The sequence below is a fragment of the Lontra canadensis genome, unplaced genomic scaffold, assembly GCF_010015895.1.
Source record: "Lontra canadensis isolate GAN:19392208 unplaced genomic scaffold, GSC_riverotter_1.0 scaffold32, whole genome shotgun sequence".
Classification (NCBI taxonomy): domain Eukaryota; kingdom Metazoa; phylum Chordata; class Mammalia; order Carnivora; family Mustelidae; genus Lontra; species Lontra canadensis.
In genome coordinates, this window is record NW_022631026.1 from 6,434,891 (window position 1) to 6,458,704 (window position 23,814).

A 23,814-nucleotide genomic window follows, 5' to 3' on the forward strand; every position below is an offset into this window, starting at 1 on the left:
TCAAACAGACTAGTCCACTGTTCACAAACTGGCTGCATGAGGCTTGTTCTAGCAACTGTGAAGCAGATCAGCGATCTAAAACTTGTTCTTTGCTTATAGTAAGTGTAAAACTAAGAACTGCAATTTTTCAGACTAGGCCTCTCGTTATATTCCTATTTGTGGGGTAATAAACAAAAAATAAATTAAGGCCCTTAATACAAAACCCGCATTAAGAAAGGAACATTTTCAAGAAACAATCTCTCCTACTTAGGAACAAGAACAGTGATTTCACACACTACTCCTACTACCCTCATAAGAAATTCTTTCACTTGACATTGGAAGGGGGGAAAGCAGGGTGAGGGAGGGTATGAATAAAACACAGGGAATGGAAAAAGCAAGGCCATGAGAAAGACGTCTTTGGGGGCCTATGCTCTTGGTTCGTGAATAGCGGCATTCTCTTTTATTCCCTCAACAACATTTTGTCAGTGCCAAGATATAATGACGAATGAGATCATACTAACAAAAAATGTCAATGAAATGGGATTCCCTGGCTTTTCAAATTATAATAGCAAAGGCACAAACACCCAGCGTCAGTACTTCTGTAGCCCTTCCTCTGAATCTTTGCCCTACCGTTAGTTATGACCATAAGAGTCCCATCGACTCCACGAAGTCATATTCCGACAATTAGCTATTTTATACAATAAACACCAAACTGACCATCTTCTCTGAAATATACTTATAAGCAGAGAACACACACAAGTCCAGACTAATACTTTTTTTCGCTCTGGGGCACACATCCAACCATGTGTCATGGCCGTTACTACAGCAGTGATGTTTTCAAAGAGTTCACTTGAATAAAAAATGTTAAACCTTAATATGCATGAAAATTCTAATGTGCAGAAAATACTAGTTCAAAGATAAAGTGGATTTTCAAAAATTTGAAACTAGACTCTCTACAGAGTAGTGTAAGACCTCAGAGAGCTCCCTATTATCTTAGGAAATAACAGAGCAACTGAAATAGATCTCATTTCATTACATTTCACAACACAGAAGTCTTTTCTTAAATGGAATATGCCTCCCTACCTCGATTTTGTGTCCAGTGACCTGATCCAATATCTGATACTTACTAAGTAATTCGTGGTTGTACTCTCTTCCCCTCTGCCCATGTATCTGTAAAAGCGATGATCTGCTACCACCAACAATTTACACGTGTTCTTCATGGGATTGGGGTCGGCTCTTCTCTTCACTCGATGAACAAGCTCTAATATGAATTTGTATGCACTATTAAATCAAAATTCATCAAAACAAGGAGTTTTTTTTATAATAACACTTTAAATCTAGCATATTTTTGAAACAAACATTATTTGAGCTTAGTATCCTTAAAGACTATCTTCAACCAAAAAACCATATGGAAGAAGACAGAAAAGTAAAAAATAATAGGAGGTTTTAAAATCATAGAATTCAAAACCAAGGTAAAGGGCCTCCTTAATTTTTTTTTTTTTAAAGATTTTTTTTTTTTATTATTTATTTATGAGAGAGAGAGCGAGCGAGCACAGGCAGACAGAATGGCAGGCAGAGGCAGAGGGAGAAGCAGGCTTCCTGCAGAGCAAGGAGCCCAATGTGGGACTCGATCCCAGGATGCTGGGATCATGACCTGAGCCGAAGGCAGCTGCTTAACCAACTGAGCCACCCAGGCGTCCCCCTCCTTAATTTTTAAAATAAGGAAACTTAAAAAGTACTTAAAGTAAAACAATCTAATTTATTGTTGAACTATGAAACAGTCATTTTCTTCTAGAAGTTTATAATTTATGCAAAGTGGTAAAACTATCAAGATAATCAGACATTAAAATTAGTTTATGATAACAGGTCCTTTTTCTTATCAAATATTCAATTGAGAATTTATTTATATACAAAAATGTCAGTCATATTTTCTAAGTCTTCAAAAATCAGGACAATAGAGTACTTCTCCAAGATGGTTAGTTTTTTAATGACCCTGGGGTGCTGGACTAGCAGAGTTGGTAGAGTGGGTGACTCTTGATCTCAGGGTTGTGAGTTCAAGCTTGACATTAGGTGTGGAGATTACTTTAAAAATAAATCCTGGGAGTGTCTGGGTGACTCAGTCAGTTAATCGTCTGACTTCGGGTCAGGTCATGATCTCAGAGTCCTGTGATGGAGCCCTACTTTGCGGAAAGTCTGCTTGTCCCTCTCCCTTCTTCTCCCCCTCCCCCAACACATGCGTGCACACATGTGCGCACGCTTTCTCTCTCTCTCTAATACATACATAAAATCTTAAAAATAAAAAAATCTTAAAAACATATATTTATACAAATATATAGAGCGATCTGTCCCAAGACTGAAAACCTCTTTCTAAATAGTACAGACCTCTCCTTGTACCAACTAATTTCTTATAAACTTACCTAAAGATTGTCTTTCAACAGTATTATTTTGTCATTTCTAAGTACCCAAGAAAAATATTTTTCCCTCCTCTCCACACCCACTTAAGCACTATATATCATCAATCCTTCTTTAATATCTATTTACCAAAAAAGAAAATTTCCCTCAGATTATTCAATTTCCTTTTTCTGTAGACTTTTTCCAATCTTTACTGTTACCATTATTTTCTAGTATTTTCAGTTTTTACATTATAAGCAAAAGTATTAAAGAAATTCCTGGATAATAACTCTATTTTTCAAGTCAAATACTGTAATTATGAATCAATTAACAACCACCCCTATTGAAGACAGCCATAATGCTTGTTTCTTATTTGATATATATTTTTAAGTCTTACCGTCAGGTGGCTCTCTGTCTACCAGCCCTTTTGGAAGCAACTCTTCATTATCCGCCTTTATATAACCACATACTTTTGGAGACTGTAGACGTGAAACATTCTTAATATCTTCAGATTTATAAACTAATATTCTTTTGTCTTTAGTATCATTAATTAGTCTCCAAAGTGGCTAAAACAGAAAACATACATAATTGAGATGCAAAATATAAGAATTCCTAAATACTCAATTCTTACAACATCCTTTGCTTTTAAATAACACTCATTTCCAGGTTAAGTAAACTAACTTGTCATTTAATAAAAAATAAATCATTTCAGGAGCCCCTGGGTGGCTCAGCCAGTTAAGCATCTGCTTCAGCTCAGGTCATGATCCCAGTATCCAGGGATCACGCTTCCCCTGACCCCCACACACTCTCTTACACTCTGTCTCAAATAAAATCTTAAAAATAAATAAATCATTTCAATTTCTCTTAGTTTCTATGCTGATAAATAAATACATGGGTTACTCACCCTTTGATTATATCTGTATTCAAAAAAAGCATTATTTTGTACAAATTAGGAAATCTTTTTTTTAAGATTTTTATTTATTTATTTGACAGAGAGAGATCACAAGCAGGCAGAGAGGCAGGCAGAGAGAGAGGAGGAAGCAGGCTCCCTGCTGAGCAGAGAGCCCGATGCGGGGCTCGATCCCAGGACCCTGAGACCACGACCTGAGCCGAAGGCAGCGGCTTAACCCACTGAGCCACCCGGGCGCCCCAAATTAGGAAATCTTTTAAAAGATCCAGAAAAAGAAATACGTAACCTTTTTCATTCACTCAGAAACATTTATGTAACACCTGCTACACACCAACACCACTCCAGGTGATGACCTATAGCAACAAACGGGAGATGAACCTTCTGTCCCTATACGCTTCTCATTCTGGTTTCCTTAGTATCTTCTTGCCATATAGGTTTTATACACAGGAGAGAAGACTGAAAACTTGCAGCAATGTGCCTAAAACGCACCTCTTTCAGGGAAAGCCCTTAAAAAAAAAAAACACTTCACTTCCCCTATTGCAAGGTCATAGTAAATCAGAACTAACGTATTTGAAAGGATAACCAAGTCAAGAACTAACTTCCTATAAGGATGCTGGTCTCATCCAACCAGGCAGCTTGTGAGGAAAGTACAAAAAACACATCATATGTACACACACATACAAACACCCCTGTATTTTATATATACGTGGATATATGCAATCTCCCTCCATATCCATCATGGAGATGAAAATCTAAACCACAAGGATGTGACTTCACATCCACCAGGATGGCTGGAGTCAAAGACAAGTAACAGGTTTTGGTGAGGATGCGGAGAAGTCAGAAGCCTCACACACTAGGGAATGTAAAATGGTGAGAGTGTGCAGTGTAGACGCCACGGAAAAGACTGGCAGTTCCTCAAAAGGTTTAAAAAAAAAAAAGGTTAAAAATAGAGTTACCATATGACCCAGGAATTCCACTCCTGTTATAAACCCAAGAGAACTGAAAATGCATGCTCACACAGAAACCTGCTCACGAACGCTCACAGCACATTCTTCGTAACAGTCAAAAAGGGAAACAACGCAAACATCCGACTGATGAGTAAGCACAACGTGGCGTCCCCACAAAGCAAACCAGTGTTCGGCAGGAAAAAGAAATGAGGCACTGGCACAGGCTACAACGTGGATGGACCTTAAAAGCATTCTAAGAAGCCTGTGATAAAAGACCGCATAGTGCGATTCCCTTTCTGTGAATGACCAAGCGAATCTGAAGAGACCATGATCCGTGGTTTCCTTGGGCTGGAGATGTGGGCGCAAAGAGCAGTGGGCTGCTAAAGGGTCCAGTACTGCTTCTGCGGGTGAGGACAGTGTTCTAAAATGGATGGTGGTGATGACTTCCGTAACTCTAGGATATACTAAAAGCCAATGAATTTCATACTTTCAGTGAGTGAACTGTACAGTATGTGAATTTTATCTCAATAAAGCTGTTAAATATAGCTGACTCTTCCACAATGCCAGGGTTAGGGGAACTGACACCCCCCCCCCATGCAGTTGAAAATCCATCATATGTAACTTTGATGTCCCCAAAACAAATACTAACAGCCTACTGTTAACCAGAAGCCTTACCAACAACATAAATAGTCAATTCACATATTTTGTACATTAGATGTATTATACAATATATTCTTACAATAATACTTAATTTTTTCATTATTTCTAGGCTACATGGTTCATCTGCAAGTTTTTTCAAATTGTTGCAAATCTCCACAAATCTTTCAATACATTTACTGAAAAAATGTGTATATAAGTGGACCCATGTAGTTCAAATCCATGTTATTCAAAGGTCAAGGGTACGTGTGTGGATCTTCTTTCATAATCCACATGAGGTAGATTTGAGAAACAATGAGCAGCAGAGCTAGCAGAAACCTCAGAAAGTTACCTAACCAACACCTTGGCTGTAGGGACCTTCGTCTGGCCTACAAATAGGAAAAGACAAAAATGGTTTTTTTGGATGAACATTTCTAAATTCATATTAAGTTTCCTGATATAGTCAGTATGACACAGAAAAAAACGTCAGGGTTTGGGATCAGAGATACCCAGGCTTAAACCTCAACCATACCCCTAACTGTGTATCTTCAACAAGTAACTTATCTGAAGATAACTTTTCTCACTGGGTAAAGTACTAATACACCTATCTTGAAGATACATAAAATAATGAATGCAGTTATATATTAAGATTTCAAGATAAGAGTAGCTACTATTACTGCTAATAAAAGCAAATCCTATTTTCACCACTATTAACAATTAGCCAGAAAAAGTCTTCTGATGAATAACTAAGAGGCAAGAACCTCTTGGACCCTAAACTGGGGGGGAAATATCTATGATGGAGATTTTGAGGATGACTGGATGTTCTGACTATGCATTTTTAGATTATGTTTGTTTACTTAGGTGTGTTGTTTTTTTGTGGCCATGTAGAAGAATATCCTTACTGTTAGGAGATGCACACTAAAGCATTCAGGGGTGAAGTGTCATCATGTCTATAACTTATTTTCAAAGGATTGGTGGTGGGGGCGGACAATAAAGCAAACATGGTATTACGTTATTAGTTAATGAAGGGTTATAGGGTATTTTGTAATTCTTCTGTAAATCTGAACATTTTCAAAGCAAAAAGGTAGGGAGGAGAAAATAATTCTTATGATTAAAGTTTAACCTAGGCTTATTTATATAAATAGCAAACTTTGTTGATAAAATCAGCAAAGGCTTAAAATGTTTAATAGTGAAATGTTAAAAATAAGATATATACATTTTCCTGTTGACTCTTATGTCTAAGATTTTATCATTTTTGTATCAGGCTAAATGCAGGTAAGAATTATGTAATAAGGGATATAAAAACTGCCATTGTAGTAAACCACTTTTTTATTAAAAGATTATTAATCTCATGTGGAAGTCCTTCAATAAACCTGCTGAGTTTACTTTTAAGTAAACGTCGCACAATAAAATATTAATTATATCCATTTTTTTATTTAGTGAGACAAGGAGATATGGATGGAAACAGAATTGCTAATTCTCCCCAAGAAATTATTTGGAAAAGTGAGGAACCTGAGCAAATTTAGCTGGGATCGTACATGTACACATTTTGAATTAAAAAGGAACAGGTTCTTCTAAGGACATAAGCAGACACATGCACGGTGGCAGAAACAATGTTGAGCATTCCCCACGCTGTTTTCTTTCTGAGCACAAGACAAGAGGATATTTCCCAGGCTTCTTTGCAGGCAAGTCAGAGACAAGCGTTCCAGTCCCACCTGGGTGCAAGTGATGTAGCCACTTCCAGGTCTGGCCCTTAAAAGCCCCTGCGGGATTCTCTAGCTTCATTTCCCATCTGTGGCAACCTTGAAGGATGTGTCCAGACATCAGAGCTACAAGCTGGAGAAGGACGACCCGACCCACATCCACCTCGGTGAGGGACGGAACAAAGCTCCACGGCTGCCTAGCTGCAAGGGCGGCTGCTGCGGAACCCTGGCTCAGCCGACTCGGTGTCCTCCCCAAACCCACGAGATTTCCGATCACCGAGACTGTCCTAACTAAATGCATGCCCCGAAAGGCGTGTCCAAGCGGTCTGCTAGAGCACTTTCACATACTATTTATTTGACAGAGAGAACACGTGCGCACGCGTGCGCACAAGCAGGGAGCGTGGCAGGGGGAGAGGGAGAAGCAGGCTCGGGATCCTGACACTGGGCCCAGCCCCAGGACTCCGGGATCGTGACCTGAGCCAAAGGCAGGCGGGCACTTAGCCAATGAGTCACCCAGGCGCCCCTGTAGCATTTTTTATTTCAAAAAATGAGAAACAAAACAAAAATGAACATCAATGGGAGATGGTTGAATAAACAGTACCATGTTAAGGGAACCAACAGGCAGCGTTTATTAAAACCTTTAGGGGCGCCTGGGTGGCTCGGTCGGTTAAGCCTCTGCCTTTGGCTCAGGTCATGATCTCAGGGTCCTGGGATCGAGGCCCACCTCGGGCTCCCTGCTCAGCGGGGAGCCTGCTTCTCCCTCTCCCTCTGCCTGCTGCTCTGCCAGCTTGTCTGCTGTCACATAAATAAAATACTTTTAACGACCCTAATGTAGATCTAAATTTATTAATATGGAAACATGTTCACAATTATACTTGAATTTTAAAAAATGCATGACAGTATATGTTAACTAAACTGAATTTTTTTAAAAATTTAGAAAAAATGTGACAACAGGGGTGTCTGGGTGGCTCAGTTGCTTAAGCGGCTGCCTTCTGCTGAGGTCATGATTGTGCACTCCTGGGATCAAGTCCTGTGTCGGGCTCCCTGTTCAGTGAGGATCTTACTTCATCCTCTCTCCCTGCCCCTCCACCTCGCTTGTGCTCACTTTCTCTCTCTCTCCTCCCCCCTCAAATAAATAATCTTTTTAAAAAACTGCATGACAACAAACTGTACATACTGTATGGTCCTAATGTTATAGGAAAAAGTATAAACACCTAAGTGTGCATACATGTACAGAAAAAAATTTGGAAGGATACTCATCAAAATGTTAACAGTAGTTCTATTTCTCAGTAAGGTTTCAGATATATTTTCTGAAAATTTCTGGGAGTACTTTTTAAAATAAAGGTACATTTTAAAAATGGACTAAAAGAATAAGGAAATTTAAGAATTAACTAATTCGCCCATTTTGAAGTAAATGCTCATTTAATTTGTGCTAATTTTCTGACTCTTTCTGGTAAGCTAAACTCCCCACAACACTGACATTAGATGGTCTACATACTAGCAGACCAAAATAGACCGCAAGGCCAGAGACAGACTTCTCTTTCACAAGGATGGACAAATGACTAGTGGCCATGCAAACTGGATGTTATTAAAATTTATAGTATTGGGACGCCTGGGTGGCTCCATCGTTAAGTGTCTGCCTTTGGCTCAGGTCATGATCCCACGGTTCTGGGATCAAGCCCCGCATGGGGCTCCCTGCTCGGCAAGGAGCCTGCTTTTCCCTCACCTTCTGCCCTTCCCCCTGCTTGTGCTCTGTCAAAAAATAAAATCTTTAAAAAAAATTTACAGCATTTATAGCACCAGCATGTGGTCCTAACCCAATCAATCAGCACTCAGATACACATTAAACTTTCATTCTGACCAACTGTAATTACTGTTTCCCCACAGCTGCTGGTTCGGTGTCACGACCACCCAGAGTATTTGCATCTTCCTAGAAACAGAAGCTTCAATCCACAAATCTGTGGCAAGCGTTTTGTTTTCTGGCTTAGTGTAGGACACAGGGTTATACATCCTGTACAAAACAGCTAGTTTGGTTTCTACTGCTAGTACTTTAGTGGAAGAGCGGCCCAGAACCTGAGTTTTAGTTTCCTCTTCTAACTTTTCAGAATATGAACTATCGCCTTTTATTGATCTTACATTTCCTGAGCATCTAAGAGGGAACAGGAGAAATAAGACTTGACTTTGGCTTTAAGAACATTTATACTTATAGTAGGATTATTAAAGAAAGAATTAAAAAATGAATCAGGAGAGAAAGAAAGTTTTTCCTCCCATTATCCATTCCACATGTGACCTCTCAGTTATGGCATTTAGAAATAGAGGGTGCATTTATGACAGCTTCTCAGATGTGTAGAAAATATTACCTTTTTTATAAAAAATCATCTAGTGCTCGCTTCGGCAGCATATATAATAAAATTGGAATGATACAGAGAAGATTAGCATGGCTCCTGCACAAGTATGACACGCAAATTTGTAAAGCATTCCATATTTTTAAAAGCTTTTGCACAGCATAGGAAACAGTTAACAAAACCAAAGACAAATGACAGAATGGGAGAAGATATTTGCAAAGGACATATCAGATAAAGGACTAGTATCCAAAATCTATAAAGAGCTTAGCAAACTCAACACCCAAAGAACAAAGAATCCAATCAAGAAATGCACAGAGGACATGAACAGACATTTCTTCAAAGAAGACATCCAGATGGCCAACAGACACATGAAAAAGTGCTCCACATCACTCGGCATCAGGGAAATACAAATCAAAACCACAATGAGATCCCACCTCGCACCAGTCAGAATGGCTACAATTAACAAGTCAGGAAATGACAGACGCTGGCGAAGATGCAGAGAAAGGGGAACCCTCCTACACTGTTGGTGGGAATGCAAGCTGGTGCAGCCACTCTGGAAAACAGCATGGAGGGTCCTCAAAAAGTTGAAAATAGAGCTACCTTACGACCCAGTAATTGCACTACTGGGTATTTACCCTAAAGATACAAACGTAGTGATCCGAAGGGGCATGTGCACTCGAATGTTTATAGCAACAATGTCCACAATAGCCAAACTATGGAAAGAACCTAGATGTCCATCAACAGATGAATGGATAAAGAAGATGTGGTATATATATACACAATGGAATACTAGGCAGCCATCAAAAGAAATGAAATCTTGCCATTTGCAATGACGTAGATGGAACTAGAGGGTATTATGCTGAGCGAAATAAGTCAGCTAGAGAAAGACAACTATCATATGATCTCCCTGATATGAGGAAGTGGAGATGCAATGTAGGCGGGTTGGGGGGTAGGAGAAGAATAAATGAAACAAGATGGGATCGGGAGGGTGACAAACCATAAGAGACTCTTAATCTCACAAAACAAACTGAGGGTTGAGGGGTGGGGGTGGTAGGGAGAGCGTAGTGGGGTTATGGACATTGGGGATGGTATGTGCTATGGTGAGTGCTGTGAAGTGTGTAAACATGGTGATTCACAGACCTGTACCCCTGGGGCTAATAATACATTATATGTTTATAAAAAATTTTTTAAAATTATTTTTAAAAATCATCTAATTCACTGGTAGAAACTTCAAACACAAGGAAAAAAGAAGTAAGTATCATTAAAGACCTTTGTCTTCTTAAAACAACTGGGAAATGGCTTTTTTAACAGCTCCTTCCGCCCCCCAAAAATGTACATATAGATTTACCTCTATATTATATTCTGCCCCATCTGTGTTGATTCTTATTGTAATATCATCATCTCCTATGTGGGCTAGAACTCTAGAGTCAGGCTCACCTTAAGAGAAAAAGAAAAATCCATCATTAAGAAATACTTATATCAAAAAATAAACTATGCACTAGTGTCAATAAAAATCAACAGAGTCCTTCATCAGAGTGGAATGTGCCTAGGTACTGTAGAAATCTGCCACAAGAAACAGAGGCACCAGTAAGCAGCAAGATAGTCACATTTCCAAAGAGTAGCCTCAACTCATCTGAAACCTTTCTCTTTCCCTCAATCTTCTTGTAAAAATTTCCTAGTGTGTTATAGAACAAAACCAAACAAACGTGTAGATGTTCTTCTGAAGTAATATCACTTATGACTGGTTAACAAAGAACTAAGAGAAGGGTGCCTGGGTGGCTCAGTTGATTAAGCACCCAATTCTTGATTTTAGCTCGGTCATGATCTAAGGGTTGTGAGATCAAGCCCCCACAGGCTCTGCGCTTGGTGTGGAGCCTGCTTAGGATTCTCTCTATCCTTCTGCCTCTGCCCCCTCCACCTCCTCCTCAAAAAAAAAAAAAAAAAAAAAAAAAAAAGAGAGAGAGAACACAAATAAACTAAGAGGAGGGCAGAAAGCATGATCTGGAATACACAGGGCTTGCTCTATTTGCAGATTTTTTTAAAAGATTTTATTTATTTATTTGACAGAGAGAGCGGGAACACAAGCAGGGGGCGTGGGAGAGGGAGAAGGAGGCTTCCGCCAAGCATGGAGCCCAATGTGGGCCTCAATCCCAGGACCCTGCGATCATGACCTGAGCCAAAACAGATGCTTAACAACTGAGACACCCAGGCGCCCTATTTGCAGATTTTAATGCCATTTCTTTTTCTGCAGAGGAAGTTCCAGAAGTAAGCCACAATTGCTCATTTGATACACCATCTTAGATAAGTACTTAACAGATTCATAAAGTCAATTATTTTACCTCCTAGCTTCCCTGTTTAAAATCTCATAAGGGAAGCCTATGATCCTTCCCTGAGACAAGAGGTTAAATTCTTATCAAAAGGGAGGAAATACTGCACCTGGGTGGCTCAGTGAGTTAAGCCTCTGCCTTCGGCTCAGGTCATGATTTTAGGGTCCTGGGTTCAAGCCCTGCACCAGGCCCTCTGCTCAGCAGGGAGCCTGCTTCCCCCACGCCAACCACCCGCCCGCCTGCCTCTCTGCCTACTTGTGATCTCTGTCACAAATAAATAAACAAAATCTTAAAAAAAAAAAAGGAGGAAATTCACTGTAATCATTAAAATAGATAATCAGTATCCATGCTAAGATAATCCTCATTTCCTCCTGTTTGAACGTTCCTCCTTTCAAACTTACATAACTTAGATACAACAAAGAGCAGTCCTTTGACACCCCTTCTTCCTCCCACCAAAAAAGAATATGAAATCAAACTAGATCTGGACACCTAATACCCCCAGACACAAGGGCAAACAAACAAGCTTCATACTAACCAACTACGTGTCCCCTGAAGAAGTCCTGCCATTTGACGGTGTACTCACTTTCATCTTTACCATCTACCACCACGACTTTGAAATTTTGGGAAAAGTGTTCAGTACTTGATGTCAGGTATAATTTAAAATGCCTAAAGAAAAACATGCATCCACATTTTACTGTAAGCGCATAAAATTTTCACATAAAATTTTACTGCACATAAAATTTTCACATAAAATTTTACTCTAAGCACATAAAATTAAGCCTACTTAAAAATAACTTGAGATTTGACATTAATAAAACACTATGAAAGTTATAACTGTTTTACTAGGTACTTAGCATTATTTCACCTACAAAGACGAATAGACAAAATTTTTTTTTGACAAATTTCTTTAGGCTGTTAAGAATTCAGCAAAACAGAAGACCAGAATTAGGGGGGAAAAGATTCAAACAGCTTATGGGTTCATATTTCCTGGAGACTGTGAAGAATAAGGAAACACACATGGACAGTTTAAGTTCAAATCCTGCTTGTCTAAAAAACTTACCAATGCCTGGTATTAGGTATAACTTACTGAATACCTACTCAGCGCTACATGCTCTGCTTACACTGTCTCCACTTCACACAGTAAATATCGCCAGTTGAAGGTCAATCAACATACTCAAGGTTACACAGCTAGTAAATGATGAACCTGGAAACCAAAGTGCTGTATTTCAAAAACCTATACTGTGATGCCTCTAGCAATCAAGCCAGTTTTATTGCTCTGCAAAATTAATCACTGCTACTTCCTATATTTAAAAGCACTCATGCTTTTTTTCTCCTTCTAAAGAGAACTTCTCTTGAAAAAAATTAATCCGCAATTCCTACGAGGAAAATAAATATAAGATATCCAACACAGACATTAAAATACATACTTAGTTATTTAGTCAGCTTAATATTCTTTTGTTTTCTACCAGTTTCAGTTCTGACATAAAATCTGGGTGTGGTGAGCAAGAATTTTTCAATTATTATTTACCCTTTCAATGTGCCCATGAATACCGAAGATAAAGGTATGTTTCTCATCTCAACCACAGGAACAAATTTTGTGAACTGTGGGGCTGAAACTATGAAATGTTATTTCCCGTGGGTTTGCCTAAGTCTACACTGCCAGAAAGAATCTAGACTGGGACTGTCTCCATAGCAACAAGTATTTTTAACTTTTTGAGCAAAACAAGGTAATTTTAGTTCGCTTGTGGTTTTTTAATGGTCAGAGGGACAGAGAGACAATAGAACATTATTTCAAAAATCCTTAGACTATCTTCTCCTGTTCTCCTAAAACATATCTTCCCACACATTCACAGCTACGATTTTTTCCGTTACACTGATGACTTTGTTTAAAAAAATCTTTAAAAAAAAGCAAGCCTATTCTAAATGCATTATTCAGTTTCAGAAACCAAAATATCTGATCATTTACAATTACCATCTAGTAATGAGCAGCTTCACATTGGTAAGTTCGGCCCTATATAAACTGATCATTTCAAATATCCCGCTTTGTTTTCTTTTAACAACACAGTGTAACAGAAAGGGCTTTGAAGTCTGACAAACCTAGCTCAAATCCTGTCTCCACCACTTAGTGCTTGATCTTGGCCTTTACCTCTGAACCTAAGTATCTTCATCCACAAATGAAAATAATACCATAATACCACCTACTAATTGAATAGTTTTGGGGGGTTAAATGAAATAAACTATTTTAAAGTACCTGGTCCAAAGTTTTCCTACACGGTTAGATATATCTCCATTTAAACACTTCAGAGGAGGTGCCTGGGTGGCTCAGTGGTTAAGCACCTAGCTTTGGCTCAGGTCATGATCCCAGACTCCTGGGATCGAGCCCCACATTGGGCTCCCTCCTTGGTAGAAAGCCTGCCTCTCCCTCTCCCCCTGCTTATGTTCCCACTCTTGCTATGCCTCTCTCTGTCAAATAAATAAATAAACCTTAAAAATAAAAAAACTAAAGGTGGAAACTCTGTAAGATAAATTACAAACCTCCCTGCCTCCTTACACAGAGAGATAAAACACAGATATTGTTGAACATCCTCTTAAACAATCAATGTCATCTGGTGCACCTGGGTGGCTCAGGCATTAAGCGTCTACCTTCAAGCTCAGATCATGATCCCAGGATCCTGGGATCAAGCCCTGAATTGGGCTCCCGCTTCTCCCACTCCCCCCTGCTTGTGTTCCCTGTCAAATAAATAAAATTGAAAAAAAAAATCAGTGTCATCTATGAGACCCGGAAGAGAGGAATGTGTGAGGTTATGGGAATATTTCCCCCACAGAAAAAACTTTACAAGCCACCTCCAACCTAAATTGAAAAAAGAAACTCAGAAAGCTAAATTTTGAGTTCTTATTTTGCAGTCTTCCCCTTATCCTTTGCTCCTATTTACCTCTTACTACTATACCTGCTCCTTCACCAAAATCCCTATCAGCAGAGCTAAAATAGCACAGACTTGAATTCAAATCCTTTATCTTCCACTTACTAGCTGTGTGACCTTGAGCAAGTTACCCAACTTCTCTGAGTCTCAATTTTTTTTTCCCCCAAAAGCAGAGAAACGAAAACTTCTTTGTGGAGCACAGTGAGAATTAGAGATAGCACACACAAAGTGAATTACACAAAGTAGCGGATAAACTAGGACTATGATTAATATCATCACTGCTCAAATTTGCTATAGGTCTGGAAGCTGGATAATCAACACAACAATTTGACATGAACTCTGATAGAAAGAAATTACTCAGAAATAATCTAAGGATAATGGCAATAACTTAAAAAAGCCAAAAAAGATATTATAAAATATATTTGCATGAAATATCAGTTACACATATGATAAATATACTAAGCATGACAGAATAAACCAATCAGAAGAATGATAAAAGGATACAAAAAAGGTAGACACAGAAAAATAAATGACTTACAAAACCATGAAAAGATGCTCAATTTCACACAAAATGAAAATCAAGACAACTATGAGACTCTATCCCCTTTCACAGGGACAAAAATTAAGGGCTGATAAAAACTAGTATTGCCAAGGATAACAGGTTATAGGTAAGCTCATACACTGCTGCTAGAACAACAAACTGGGCTAATGTCTTTAGGAAGAAATATGGTAACATCAGTAAACATTTACAGTATGTATACCCTTGACTCATTCTTTCAGGAATGTATCCTATAAAAATACCTAAACAAGGTATAGTCACAACGATAGTTATCAGAGCACTGTTTGCTATAGAAAGCAAAAATCACTTCAGTTAAACAATATGTATCTATGGGTTATTAGAGAACAAACCATTACAATTCCACGAAATAGAAATATTTATGCAGCTGTTAAAAAGGAGGTAAATCTACTTACCTGTATTATCTACACGTACACAGATCTATATGCAAAAAATATGCATTAAAATCTTTTAGAAATTTATTTGGGAAACTTCTGCATTTGCGAAGTTTGAGGAGGACCTGAAAATTTCTTATACCCTCCATAGTTCACTTTTTAAACCAAGTGCATGTATTATTTTCTTTTTTAAAAATATTTGCTGTGGGGAGCCTAGGTGGCTCAGTCAGTTAAGCAACTGCTTTCAGCTCAGGTCATGATTCCAGGGTCCTGGGACTGAGCCCCACATCGGGCTCCCTGCTCAGCACAGAGTCTGCTTCTCCCTCTGCCCCTCCCTCTGCTCATTCTCTCGCTCGCTCGCTCTCTCTCAAATAAATAAACAAAATCTTAAAAAAAAAAAATTTAAAAAAGTAAAAACAGGCCTTCATCATTTGTTGTTCAAATACAGAGTGATTCAGTCCATTTACATTCTCTGTGTGTTTTGATATTAGTAAAGCTCCCTAAAAAGACTTTAGAACAAGACCTACAATTATCTAACAGATTTACATCTGCAAAACTAAGAGAAAGCAAAATTACTGCCCAGAGAGACCATATTGATTTATGGCACTATATTAATTTATTACCACAAGGCTGTGAGGTCCTGAACAAATCTTTGATTTCTAAACCTCAGTGTCTTCATATATAAAATAAAGATATTATTTAGTACACAGCTGATGGTTCTAAAGTAGAAAAAAATATTTTAGGGTATTATAAATCATTCAATTAATTAAAATCCTTTTTTAGAATCCCGTAAACATCATTACCCCATCATTAATACCTTTGGAATACCCATTTGTTTGTTTTTAATAATCAGCACTATGAATTTTGGAATAAGCAATAAGCAATATAAGAATTATTACTGACTATAATTATATTACAAATTTTTAAAATGTAACTTCCTAAGACTCCAGTAAACACCCTTATTCTTCTACTTTTGCCAAACTAAGCCCCCCATTGCCCCAATAGTTTTCTATAAATAATCCAAATTACCTTTTCAAGGCTGAAAAAGTCAGTAGTGTTTCTAAATGTGTTGAGGCCTGCAGATCCCTTTTTCTTACTGAATGCTGTTGGATATTGGATAAAGAGAGGATATCGTAGTCTGAGAGTAAAGAATCAAGCTTTTCTGAAACAAAGGTAAAAAGGTTATTAACACCTAAGCTTACTAATTAATTGTAATATCACTAAAATGATAAAGTCTGACAAGAAACTCTTTCTGACATAATGCATTTTGAAGTGCTAAGGACAACCTATGAAGCATTCTTGCCAAAATAAAAAGCAAAAAAATACAAATTAAGCTGAATTTAATCAAGATGTAACTTCCAGTTTTTAAGACACAAAGGGATTAGATTGCCAAATTAACTAACAACCTTAGAAAACAATCAGCTGCATCCAGAATGTCAGAATCCCTACAAAATTTTAAACGACCCAGTTTCTTCAGGAAATAAATGGTATGGGAAAGAAGCGACAAGCAAAGACATAATACAATGGTCCTCCCTTATCTGCGGTTTCCAGTTGAGAGGTTTCAGTTCCCGGAAGTCAGCTGTGGTCTATCAGAAGTGAGTCCATCAGTGTGGTCTATCAGTATGTGAGCCTAACACTAGGTCAAAATGCCTGTATCACTCACCTCACTTCATCTCAATATTTATGCAGTTTATCATCGCACATCATCACAAGACGGGTAAGTATAGTAAGATCTTAGGAGGGGCACCTGCCTGGCTGGCTCAGATGATACATCATGCAACTCTTGATCTTGGAGTTGTGAGTTCAAGCCCCACGCTGGGCAGAGAGCTCACTTTAAAAAAAAAAAAAAAGGACTTCGGGAGAGACCACATTCATGTAACTTTTATTATGGTCTATTGTTATAATTGTTCTATTTTATTATTACTGTTGTTAATCTCTTACTATGCCTAATTTATAAATGAAACTTTACCATAGGTTTGTATATAAAGGAAAAACATTCTACCCTAGGGTTCAGTACTATCCACAGTTTCAGGCATCCACTGGGGGTCTTGGGACGTATCCCCCACAGGTAAGCAGGGACTACTATAGACAAGGACACAATGTGTGAACCTAGATCCTAGATCAAACAAATGAGGAAAGATACTTGTGACAATTAGGGAATCATGAGTTCATATCCATACTAGATGTAATAATTTTGATATCTCTGAGTATCACATTACATCATATTACACAATCAGCTAAATTCTAAATTAAAGGCATTTCTGGCTTGCCTGCTTAGAATTTCTAAGATGAAGGTGACCAACTTGACCTGACCACTGCTAACAATTCCTTATCAGTTAATGTGTAGTATGCAACAGCAACAAATGTATTAATGACCTCAGTAAACCAAAGGTAAAATCTTTACAGAAAAATTACATTTTCCAAATTAAAGAGCAAAAAAGTGGTAATATCCCAATCATTGCTGCCTTCAACAGACACAGCAAAACGAACAATCCACTGGACATCAGAAAGTAGAAGTGATAGGACCAAACTAATCCCTGAATAAAAACCAACATTAATTATTTTACCCGAATGACTCGGAACCCAAGTTCCGTTCCCCCAATTCAAAGCAAAGGTGCGCTGCCCCAATGACAAAACAAAATGTTTTTATTTGGTACAGAGCAAAAGTAAACACCATAAAGTATATGATACCAATGTAAGTCACTTTTCATCAGCAACTCTGCTACCTCTTCCAACACCAGGAGGGTTTTGGAAGACAATTTTGGTGACTGGAGTCTCTGTACAAACTGTCTAAAAATATGTGAGCTGATGCTTTGCGTTTCTCTCAACAAATATCACTACAGAGGGAATGGTATTCAAAATCATTCCACCGGACTTAGAATGGCCTTAAAAATATAACACCATGGGGCGCCTGGGTGGCTCAGAGGGTTAAAGCCTCCGCCTTTGGTTCAGGTCATGATCCCAGGGTCCTGGGATCGAGCCCCACATCGGGTTCTCTGCTCAGCGGGGGGCCTGCTTCCTCCTCTCTCTCTGCCTGCCTCTCTGCCTACTTGTGATCTCTGTCAAATAAATAAATAAAATCTTTAAAAAAAAAAATATATATATAAAACACCAGGAGCTTAAAATACAAGTATATTGTTACTGAGGTTAAATATGCCCATAAAACCACTTTTAAAAGAACTGACCCAATACTCTTCTCTTCCCTCTTCTCCTAAATATGATCCTCAATTGGTTCATTCACCCAATCATTAATTCACTGTTACATGCCAGACTCTGGTCTCAGTACGGATACAGCATTAAGTACAGCAAAGTCCTTGCTTCCTATAGCACTCGCGTCAGTAGCAGACAGACGATACACAATATAGGTCAGTGCCATGGACACTGAAGCAGAATAGCAAAGACAGGGACTAGGCAGGGCCAGAGTGGTCAACAGAAAGATGCTTCGCTGTTACACAATATTTGGGCAAACCTGAGGAAAACAATAGGTAAGCATGCGGTTATACAATAAAAGTAAATTTCATCAAAGTCCATCCAAGTCGGGGCACCAGAGTGGCTCAGTCGGATAAGCGACTGACTCTTGATTTTGGCTCAGGTCATGATCTCAGGGTCATGAGATCGAACTGTGCGGGGCTCTTTTTTCAGTGGTGAGTCTATTTCTCTCCCATTCCCTCTCCCCCAGTGTGCTCGTGCTCGCTCTAAAATAAATGCATAAAATCTTAAAAAAAAAAAAAAAAGGCCATCCAAGTCTCTAACTCAAGATAATATTAAATAAAATGACAGCAAGTTCACACTTTTTGGCTACCGCTCGTTTTTCATCAATAATATTTCCTTTAAAATACAATCCTGGGGCGCCTGGGTGGCTCAGTGGGTTAAAACCTCTGCTTTTGGCTCAGGTCATGATCTCAGAGTCCTGGGAGCCCGCTTCCTCCTCTTTCTCTGCCCGCCTCTCTGCCCACTTGTGATCTCTGTCTGTCAAATAAATAAAATCTTTAAAAAAAAAAAAAATCCATAGAAAAGCTGTTTCAAAAAGGCATCATTCACTTTTATGCCAATAGATGGGCCTTGGTGATTTGGCCTTGTTAATTACAATGCTTAGCAGCACCAATGAAAAACCTTCAAGAAACTTACCATTTATTCAACTTTTTTTTTTTTTTTTTTTTTTAATGTAGGCTCCCTGCCCAACGTGGGGCTTAAACTCATGGACCCAAGATCAAGATTCACATGCTCTACCAACTGAGCCAGCCAGGTGCCCCAATTCAACAATTTTTGAGTGTGTGTTTTGTCACGTAATCTACACCAACATACCTGGTATAGTATCCCCTTTTTACAGATGAAGAAACAAGTTCAAGGAGAAATACATCACAAAGCTAATTTAGCACAGAACCAAGATTTGAACTTGGGCTTCTCTGGCTGAAAACCCCAAGCTTCACTGACATCATACTTGCGAAATTCCTTAAAAATATCCTAGCTCTGGGGTGCCTGGAAGGCTCAGTCGGTACACCATGTGACTCTTGATCTCAGGGTCTTGAGTTCAAGTCCCACATTGGGCGTGGAGCCTTCTTTAATTTTTTTTAAAAGTTAAAGAAATATATATATTCTAGGAGCAGCTGGGTGGCCAAGTCAGTTAAGTGTCTACCTTCGGCTCAGGTCATGATCCCAAGGTCCTGGGATCAAGCCCCAAATCAGGCTCCTCACTCAGCAGGGAGCCTGCTTCTCCCTCTCCCTGCCGTTCCCCCTGCTTGCACTCTTGCTCTCTCGCACTTTCTCTCTCTCTCTGTCAAATAAATAAATAAAATCTTTTTTTTTTTTTTTTTATTTGACAGAGATCACAAGTAGGCAGAGAGGCAGGGAGAGAGAGAGAGGGAGGAAGCAGGCTCCCTGCAGAGCAGAGAGCCCGATGTGGGGCTCAATCCCAGGACCCTGGGATCATGACCTGAGCTGAAGGCAGAGGCTTAACCCACTGAACCACCCAGGCGCCCCAATACATAAAATCTTAAAAAAAAAATCCTAGCTTTTCTTGACCTTTCTACTTCTTGGCCTCCTACTTTTTGATGTGCTAACCAAACATGATCTCATCTCCCTCTGAATTCTGTAGCCCTTTGTTAATACCTTTTTTCTGGCTTTCTGTTTTATATGTCTTATTTCACAGACTGTAAAACAGCCAAAAGGGAGCTGGGTTGCTCACAAAACCCAGCACAGCACCTTGCAAAAAACAGCACTGCTGTGTGTACAAACTGCACAAATCTTCAATGCTGAGATGCTGATACAACCCTTTATAGCTCTTCAACTTCCCTGATACAGGTTGGTACATGAATTCAGTTTCATTCAAGATCATAATCACTCCTACTGCCTGAGAAACTTAACCTCAATACTGTAGTGTCATTGTCAATAACACAGGCCAGTTGTTCTTGAAGTGTGGTCCCCACACAGCAACATCACCTGGGAACTTGTTAGAAAAGCCAGTTTGGGGGCACCTGGGTGGCTCAGTGGGTTAAGCCTCTGCCTTCAGCTCAGATCATGATCTCAGAGTCCCGGGATCAAACCCCGCATCGGGCTCTCTGTTCAGCGGGGAGCCTGCTTCTCCCTCTCTCTCTCTCTGCCTGATTCTCTGCCTGCTTGTAATCTCTCTCTGTCAAATAAATAAATAAAATCTTTAAAAAAATAATAATTAAAAAAATGATGTAAAAAAAAAAAAAAAAGGCCAGTTTTCAGGTTTCCTCAGTCCTACTCAGAAATCCTTGGGTTGAGGCCCAGCGATCTGTGTTTAACATGCCTTCCAGGTGATGCTGATGCACTCAGGTTTGAGAACCACTGAACTAGGCTCAAGGAAGCAGCTCAAAGTGAAGATAAAAGCTTTAGGCACAAAGACGGTCCTTGTTCAGCCTTGCATTATTTTCAAGAACAAAAATCAGAAAGAAGGTAAATTAATAACGGAGAAACAGATAAATTATATGCCACTTACAAATGACCAAAAAAAAAAAAAAATCTACAGTCATTAAAAATGCTGGTAACAACAGGCTTTTAAGAACATGGGAAAATATTTACACTATCATATTAAACAAACAAGCGTAGATTAAAAAAACTATTTGTACTGCATGATCTTAACTATGTATAAAAATAGGTCTAGAAAAAAGAAAGAGCACGATAGTAACATCACTGGTTATCTTTAGGTATATTTTCCATAATAAGCACTTTGAAAATGTAGCTTGCTAAAGCACTTCAAAATACCTAACTAATGTGTTTCAACTGTAATTTGTCCTCTTATAATAACTAGATATCACACACTGGATGCCCTGGGGCCATCGCAGACAACACGGTACAGGCGCTCCCTCCTGCAACAAGCGGAGAGCCCGCTCTCACTGCTGCCCTTCACGAGCAAGGAACCTCTCAGCCACCTCACTGTACTTCGCCTCCGAATTCCAACCACTGGTAATCTCAACTTTCTACAGCTGTTTCAACAGAATGTGAAACACTTCCCAAGAGTTGATCTTTTATCTGTATCCAAATCTCTCAATAAACTTAAGTATAAGCCACTTCATTATCTCTCTTAGCACTCCACAATGGCGGCCCAGCACTCTCGAGAACGAGAACACCTTCTGTGCTTTCTCCAAGTTGTCCCAGGAGTCCTGCAAACAACTGAGCTTTTCTCATTTTAGCTGGCTACAAACACAAAATTAGAAAACAACAGACACAATTCAAAAGGTCAGACTAGACTAGATACTCCTTTATTTAGGTATTTCCTGCCCAACCCTCCCTGCTCCTCTCTGCCACATGCCATGGTTTCCCTCCCTTGGCCTCCTCTAGTCTTAGAGACCCTGCCCTCCCTTACTGCTCTTGTAAATCTGCCACCCCACTGCTCCCTTTCTGCATACACATCCTGCACTTGTTTCCTCCCTTCCAGCACACCCCACCTAGTAATTTCTTCAACATGTACTGGAAGTGTCCCACCTTCGAGGCACCAGGGATATAATGGAAAAGAAAGAGAAATGTATTTCTTATATTATGACACCAAAGGAAAGACCCCACACACAAAAAAAATCATAAAGTATGCAAAGTACCAAGAGAGAGGAAGCTGCAAGAAGTTATGGAAGGGGGCGCCTGGGTGGCTCAGTGGGTTAAGCCACTGCTTTCGGCTCAGGTCATGATCCCGGGGTCCTGGGATCGAGTCCCATATCGGGTTTCCCATGCTTTGTGGGGAGCCTGCTTCTCCCTCTCCCTCCCTCTCCCCCTGCTTGTGTTCTCTCTCTCTCTCTCTGTCAAATAAATAAAATCTTAAAAAAAATGATTTAAAAAAAAAAAAAAAAAGAAGTTATGGAAGGACAGAGCAGGAGGGTGGCCCCTGCCTGGCAAGCCAAGGATGCTTTCCCAGGGAAACAGTACTGAAGTTAAGACCAGAAGGATGATGGAGCGCCTGGGTGACTCAGTGGGTTAAAGCCTCTGCCTTCGGCTCAGGTCATGGTCCCAGGATCCTGAGATTGAGCCCCACATCGGGCTCTCTGCTCAGCAGGGAGCTTACTTCCCGCCCCGCCCCAGGGTGCCTGTCTACTTATGATCTCTGTCTGGCAAATAAATAAACAAAATATTAAAAAATAAATAAATAAAAAGAAAGTTGAACTTTAAAAAAAAAAAAAAGACCAGAAGGATGAGGAGACCACCAAGACAAAGAAAGGACAGGGTTCTAAGTAGAGCGTATAACACATTCGCTGAGGTTCCCAAGAAACAGAACATAATTTTCAAAGAAAAATGCAACTCACTGAAGCTGGAGGCAGCAATGGCACACAGATGGGAAGAGGTGTGAAACTGGAGGCAGGCAGAATTTGGTCGTAACAGGCCAGAGAACTAAGTTAAGGATTTTGGACTGTGGGTAAGGCAACGGCTGTAAGGAATTTCACTGGGACTGCAGTGTGGAGTGTGGGCGAGAGGGGAACAAGGCCAGAGTCTGGGAAATCAGCTCGTAAGCAGCCAAGCAATGAAGGCAAAGATCACCCAAAGACCCCCAAGGTTTCTGGCATGGGTATGTGGGTAGATAGTGGCACCACGTTCACTGAGATTAAAAAAAAAAAAAAAAACATGAGTAGGAACAGTTTTGGGGGAGGAGCTGACAGAAAGGGACAGCTGGATGCTCAAAGATTCTGGAGTTCCCAACTACATCTTGTTCTTTATATAGTGTGCAATTACACTGTTCATTTACAAAGGACTTTTCTGCATTAAGTCATCGTATATTTGCAGTTATGTTACTGATAAGTCGCATAGTGATTTTAAGCAGGAAGAAATCAAATGTGCTTTGTACGATTCTCAACACTGACATGAGCAGTAAAATGCAGCTGCTACTTCATTCCTTCTATAGTTCTCAAAGAATAAGGAGAAAGCTGGAGCTTCAGGCCTGCAATAAACTGGCTTTCTCCATGGAGTTGTCAAATGGCCTATAGATTTAATAAACCTACCACTCCACCCTTCTTTCACACCCAAATTGTTTCATCGCTGGGAAATGCTTTTATGGCCACTGACTTCTATAATGACAAACTATACCCATATTTCTTTTGTCAAGCTCAGAGTTAACACTTTTAAGATAAAACCAATATTTTAAAGGGTTTTTTAAAAAAAAAAATTTTAAGATTTTATTTATTTGTCAGAAAGAGAGTGAGCACACACAAGCAGGGGGAGCAGCATGCAGAGGGAGAAGCAAGCTCCCCGCTGAGCAGGG

At 39.5% G+C, this 23,814-nt stretch overlaps 1 protein-coding gene and 1 non-coding gene across 4 annotated transcripts in view; one reads left to right on the forward strand and one right to left on the reverse strand.

The window, feature by feature from the left end:
* ADAM17 (ADAM metallopeptidase domain 17) overlaps positions 1 to 23,814 on the reverse strand; it is a 52,783-nt gene that overhangs the window by 24,226 nt on the left and 4,743 nt on the right. The window contains exons 2-6 of one of the 3 annotated variants that reach the window (XM_032866815.1): positions 16,140 to 16,272; positions 11,774 to 11,904; positions 10,260 to 10,348; positions 2,768 to 2,936; positions 1,107 to 1,240 (exon numbers count right to left, since the gene is read on the reverse strand). In XM_032866815.1, coding sequence (XP_032722706.1) covers positions 1,107 to 1,240; positions 2,768 to 2,936; positions 10,260 to 10,348; positions 11,774 to 11,904; positions 16,140 to 16,272 — 656 coding nt within the window. Of the gene's footprint in view, positions 1 to 1,106; positions 1,261 to 2,767; positions 2,937 to 10,259; positions 10,349 to 11,773; positions 11,905 to 12,766; positions 12,799 to 16,139; positions 16,273 to 23,814 lie in introns of those variants that run through there. The other 2 variants (XM_032866816.1, XM_032866817.1) reach the window with 2 other exon arrangements.
* LOC116873309 lies at positions 8,949 to 9,055 on the forward strand. Its single transcript, XR_004383782.1, has one exon. It is a non-coding gene; the product is annotated as a U6 spliceosomal RNA (small nuclear RNA).